Source organism: Nicotiana tomentosiformis, chromosome 11, assembly GCF_000390325.3.
Source record: "Nicotiana tomentosiformis chromosome 11, ASM39032v3, whole genome shotgun sequence".
Lineage (NCBI taxonomy): Eukaryota > Viridiplantae > Streptophyta > Magnoliopsida > Solanales > Solanaceae > Nicotiana > Nicotiana tomentosiformis.
The window spans coordinates 89,527,988-89,533,538 of NC_090822.1; the positions used below are offsets into that span (position 1 = coordinate 89,527,988).

Here is a 5,551-nt window from a genome sequence, read left to right on the forward strand (position 1 = left end):
ACAACCCAATATAATTCCACTAGTAGGGTCTGAATAAGGTAGTGTATACGCAGATCTTACCCCTACTCTGGGATAGAGAGGTTGTTTCCGATAGACTCTTGGCTCCCTCCTTCCAAGAACTCCTCACCTTGCTCTTGGGGTGGTGACTCGAACTCACCATCTTTTGATAAAAAGTAGAAGGTGCTCACCATTAGAGCAACACACTTATCAGCTAAGTTCATTATTAATAATGATTAATAACCAAAATCAAAGAGTGACAAGCCGCCGCAATCTCTTGGCTGATTAAACCAAGAGGATTGTCTTAGTCAAAGGTAGATGGCTCCACTTTGAGAAAAATAATGTGCTTAATGACCTTGTCTTTTAACCAAGAATTTTTCTAACACCAAAAACCATGATATTTTACCCTTTCCAAACTGTAGAAAACATTGAAGAATCAAGTCAAACATCGTTTAATGTGTTGCTACTTGAATCAAAGACAACAACAGCTCATTTCTGGCTGAAATAATGAAGGGCCACATTTGACTGTACAGTTAAGACACATATCAAAAGCAAAAGAGTAAATCTACTAAACATGTAGTATCAATTTCACGGTTGATATGCAGCAAATTGCAACATAAATTTGGACTCGGATCGTTTTGAATCCATAACTAATGAAGAAAGCAGAATGATCAAGAAAACATATGTACAGACAACTGGCATATTTTTGCCTCTAAAACCTCAAAGTTACTGCTTCATATAGTAATCAAATTTGCTAAACTAGATCTTAAACCTAGGAAGAGGGAATGTAGGTTAATGTAGAGGGGATCGAATGTACACTGAACGAGGACTATGATCTAAGTTTTCAAGAATAGGACCTAACCAAACCAAAATTACAAAAAGATCTGGACTTGAATAGACCACCAAAAAGGAACCTTGTTGGAGATTCTTGTCGAACTGGATTTAACTCTTTAACATTGCCTTTCACTCTAAGTATTGTCTGTCCAATTGTTTGACGAACAGATTCTATGATCTTAGCATCGACAGGATACCCTGAGGAATCACGAACATAGAATATATTTAGAGCTTTGCCTGCTCTAGTTGTCACTTCTGCTCTGGTGACAGTGAGGCTATTCTCGCGGAAGATCCTAGTAACATCAGATAGTAGTCCTACTCTGTCCGTGGTACATAGTTCTAGCTTCAATCCCTGGACAAACACAAGAAGAAAATGATACTCGGTCAAAATTGAATCCAAAGCCTATAAGACAAGAAAATGACATTATAGAACTACAGAATATTTCCAAAACTATCTGACATAACAGAGGCAATAAATTAAATTGTAACAAAAGATAATGGGTTGGAGACATCACTAATAGACGCATAGATTGGCAGAAGTATGTATTAGACAAAGCTAAAGGAGATACCCTTTACCCTACAAAATAAAATATACTTCCCTTTGTTTTTTACTCATTAAGTTCAGAAATGTCACAATGCACCACCCTTTCAATAGGAAACAGAACTCTCTGTAACCAAAACAAGATTGGCACAGACAAGGTAAAAGATTTAAGTTGGTACCAGTGCATTCAAGCACCAACATTTTAAGGGCAATCTACATATATTGACTTATACATAAAGAAGTTAGCTAGAGATGATTAATTGTCCAGTTATGGACCTTAAATTATTAAAGAAAGTAAATCATTAGTGCTAACCTCAGATACTCTTCTTTCTATTGCTGCTTCAAGACATTGAATAACTCTTTGCCGTTCTGCATCTGATTTCACTGGGGATCCATCTACATGTCTTATACAGTACTCCTTCAATGAAAACAGACTTCACCATATTAGTTGACAAATTTACAGAAAACTACATCCATTTTGAGCACATTAACAAACCACGAAAGAAGTTCCGAAATGAATAGGAAAATTGTAGTACCTGGTGAGCTTCTGGTCCTTCAGCATCAACATTGCCATGGAAAACCACATACTGCATATCTGTCAATGTACAAATAGTATCAAAGAGAAGCTTCGGTCTATCTTTGCAGTTGATTGTAACAACCGAGTAGTCCTTGTCTTGCCAATTAACGACATTCACATTAGGCCTTTCCTTATCATCCAATCCTTCATCAGCGGTACGTTCATAATCTCGGTCTGCAAACATTAGCTGGTGAAGCCTTCTCTCGGTATGAGAGACCCCATCGGATACTATTGTCTTAGCATCCCTTAATTTATTGCTACCTCTAAGTACATTGCACAAGAGTTGCTTCATCATAGACAACCTTTCCGGGTCATTAATTGCACCTCCATTTTCCTCGTCTGTTACTTGCATTATAGCTGCTGCTCGGGTGTTATGGGTCCACACCTCAGCATTTACCACATTGCATTTGAGGTTGGTAAGGACAGCGCTCACCTCAGACAATAGCCCCGGTCTATCACTTCCAATTAACTCAATTGAGGTGTGGTCCATTCCTGAGGTAACCCCAACCGATCTTCTCATAGATGACGCGAAACAAGAATCTGGACCAAGAGACTGAAAATGAAACCACAAAAAATTCAGTTCCTTTCCCACATTAATGCAAAAGAAAAAAGTGCCAAATTTTGTACACAGAATACAGCTCACCCTCATGATATAATCCAACATAGCCTCATCTGTAATCTTGTTCCCTTCTTGATTAGTCACATTGAAAACTGCCAAAAGAGTAACAATTATAAAATTACCCCAAAAAGCCGTGGTAAATTCCTTATTCAAAGTGTAAGTCACAATGCTAGATGGAATGGAAAAGGAAAGATAATTTTTTAATTACCATCCATGAACCATCCACCATCAGAGGAAATATAAGCCTTGGTAATAACAAGGTTAAGATCAGTTAAAACTTGTACCACCTCCAGAAGTATTCCATGTTTGTTAGCACTATCTACCTGCACCAGAGTACAAAAGATTCAGCAAAATTAGAAATATTCCCTTTATATTAACAATTTAGAGCCTGAAACAAAGAACCTAAACTCTACCTGTATAATAGTGGCATTTTTGCAGGACTCATTGTCAATTACCACTCTGACATAAAGACAGTGAATATGTAGTAAATGCCAAGGCCTAAATGGGAGTATTGACTAACATTAAAGTAACAGCCAGAGAATTAAGAGAGACAATAGAAATAGTACCTAGGTGGATTCATTCTTCTGATAAATTTTTCATATTCATCATCCATGATGTTATGAGAATAGCTAACTGTAGCTTCAGAGAAATAGGAAATAAAAATAGAAAATTTCAGACAAAGAAAGCAAGGGAAAAAATAGAGAGAATCAGCATTACCAATCACAAAGAAGACACTGGAAACCCAAGAGTGTAAAGCAAGTATAAGAAAAAGATGACAATATGAGAAAAAAAAAACAAATAAAGCTGACCAATCATGAAAGAGTGGAAAGAGTAGAATAAACAAGATACAAAAGAAGGCCAATTAAGAAGCCAAAGCCAACACCAAAAAAGGTGCTTGTTGTGGGCTGTACCTATGTTTTGGGAGGTGGGTCTGGTCTGGTGGGGCTATGTGTGTGTGTGGAAACCATAGCCATCAAAGCCATTACAGTCAATAATGTTAACAGCTCAAAGAAACATACTGATATTGTGTGAAAGAACAGCAAAAAAGACCATTCAAAAATCAGCAGTGGACACACCAAACTTCTTTTTTTTTGTTTACACACCAAACATTCAATAATGGGAAAAGAAACATAGCCTACAACAGACAACTAACAAATCTACCATATCCCACAACCATAATACACAGCAAAAAGAAAAAAGAAACAAGTACTCCATTAACCACCAACAACAAGAAATACAGTAATCTCATAGGTGGGGTAAGGGGAGAGTGAGTATACATACCTTCGCCTTAAAGCGAGCATAGAGAGGTTGTTTCCATTGGAAACTCGGCACAAGAAAAAATGAAAATAAAGCAGCAGTAACAATCAATTACGAGAACAAGATTTTCTTGATCCTATACTCCATTAACCAACCAAACCCCAAAAAAGTTATCAAACTTTACCCCTAAATTTTTAAACAAAAATTAACTTAAAACCAAAGAAAAATATGACACCACTAACCCAAAAACACTAATCAATTGCAATTAACAAAAAATTAACTCAACTCACATTCCACCACAGTAAATCATAACTTTCAGAAGAACTGAACGTAGAAGCCATGGAACAGAAAACAAGAAGAAGGAGCAGAAAGGGGAAGTACCCATTACAATTCTTGAGGATTCGTGAATTGGGTCACCAAGATTTTCTTGATTTTCTCAACACAAAGAGCCTTATGGACTTGAGACAGGACCCTTCCCCCAACTATATGGTAACTGAATCTTGACCAGCCCCCAGTATATATAAAATACTAAAATAGTAAGTAGTGTATTAAAATTGATGTATTTGCCTTATATGCAACAGGCACCAAAAACAAAGTTCCATAAAACAAACAAGCAGACCTTTTTCTTTCTACTTTTCTGTCTAATTCTATGCTTTTGTGCTGTACATAAGCATATAAACATAAAATAAGACATGTGTGTATATATTTTAGAAAATCTCAGTCCGTGGCTAACTAATTTCAGTTTCTAAAACAAGAGGAACCAGAAGGGATAGTGGGGTATGGGGTGACTCGGCGTATTTTAGCAATTGGTTGGGGAAGTTAGGTGAGTTAGCGAATAAGGTAGAGCTAAAATGCTGGCTGGCAGTATTATTTTACTCTTCCTCTCAGTTTATTTTAGGGAAGATATTCGATTTTGTCAATATACTACTATCAATTTTGCTCTTCGTTAGAATCTTGCTTGTTATACAATTATACTTTTCCATTACCAAACTATTTAGTATTTATCCTTACCATTAATGAATTATTAGGGTGAATTGGATGAATTTCACGTATTCAAAGTATTTGATTGAGATTTAAAATTACTTTCAAGTTGAAACTCTATTAAAGGTATGGTAAAAATAGAACTTTTTCCTAACAGTGGGGTACTGAGGCAAATGTAATGCTTTTCTCTTTATTTTATTTAATTAACAAAATATAAGAAATAAAGAGAAATAAATTCATTATGTATAGGATATTAAAATTACCTTTAGATTGGGACCGCATAAAAACTTTCGAATACTAAAAGAGTACCTTTTTTAAGATAAAAATTAAAATACAAATATATATATATATATATATATATATATATATATATATATATATATATATATATATATATATGAATTTATTAATCTTTTGAAACGAAATAGATGGCGTCAAATAAATAGATGGCGTATTACAACTAAAGTCAATTTTTAAGCACGTGTTGACCTAACGTAGAATTAAAAGTCACCAAAGTTTGTCTAAACAGAGTGGGCGGAGAAAAAGGGCAGTAAATTAATATCCTTTTATAACGGTTGTCACGGAGACCTAACTATTTATTATTTTTAGGTTCGTTAATACTTTGTCACAAATATGCTCATGTCGTACAATACTTATTTCACATATGCTCTTATTTTAAACAGTCAATATGGAGGGTAAATTTGGTCCCACACATATTTTGTGTGCATATTTGGCTCATTAAAGT

At 35.2% G+C, this 5,551-nt stretch overlaps 1 protein-coding gene across 8 annotated transcripts; it reads right to left on the bottom strand.

The window, feature by feature from the left end:
• Window positions 1-545: 545 nt before the first annotated feature.
• On the bottom strand, window positions 546-4,647 carry LOC104117932 (ACT domain-containing protein ACR4-like). 8 transcript variants are annotated; one of them, XM_009629083.4, is made up of 8 exons: window positions 4,207-4,638; window positions 3,135-3,201; window positions 2,982-3,027; window positions 2,777-2,891; window positions 2,593-2,660; window positions 1,909-2,502; window positions 1,686-1,790; window positions 546-1,183 (listed from the first exon to the last, which is right to left on the bottom strand). In XM_009629083.4, exons 1-8 carry the CDS (start codon window positions 4,208-4,210, stop codon window positions 842-844), a joined length of 1,341 nt encoding a protein of 446 aa, XP_009627378.1. In that variant the 5' UTR covers window positions 4,211-4,638; the 3' UTR covers window positions 546-841. The 8 variants fall into 8 exon arrangements, with proteins under 8 accessions (XP_009627378.1, XP_009627377.1, XP_070044258.1 ...); XM_009629082.4 differs by having other exon boundaries at window positions 3,135-3,207; window positions 4,207-4,637; XM_070188157.1 differs by having other exon boundaries at window positions 1,909-2,660; window positions 4,207-4,647.
• Between the last annotated feature and the right edge of the window lie 904 nt (window positions 4,648-5,551).

What these genes read in the sequence shown, in the direction of transcription:
- LOC104117932 (XM_070188156.1), bottom strand. An exon ending in AAAATGCCACTATTATACAG is followed by an intron (nt 2,892 to 2,981) that starts GTAGAGTTTAGG and finishes ACTCTGGTGCAG; the next exon opens with GTAGATAGTGCTAACAAACA. An exon ending in TAGAAAGAAGAGTATCTGAG is followed by an intron (nt 1,184 to 1,685) that starts GTTAGCACTAAT and finishes GTGTTTGTCCAG; the next exon opens with GGATTGAAGCTAGAACTATG.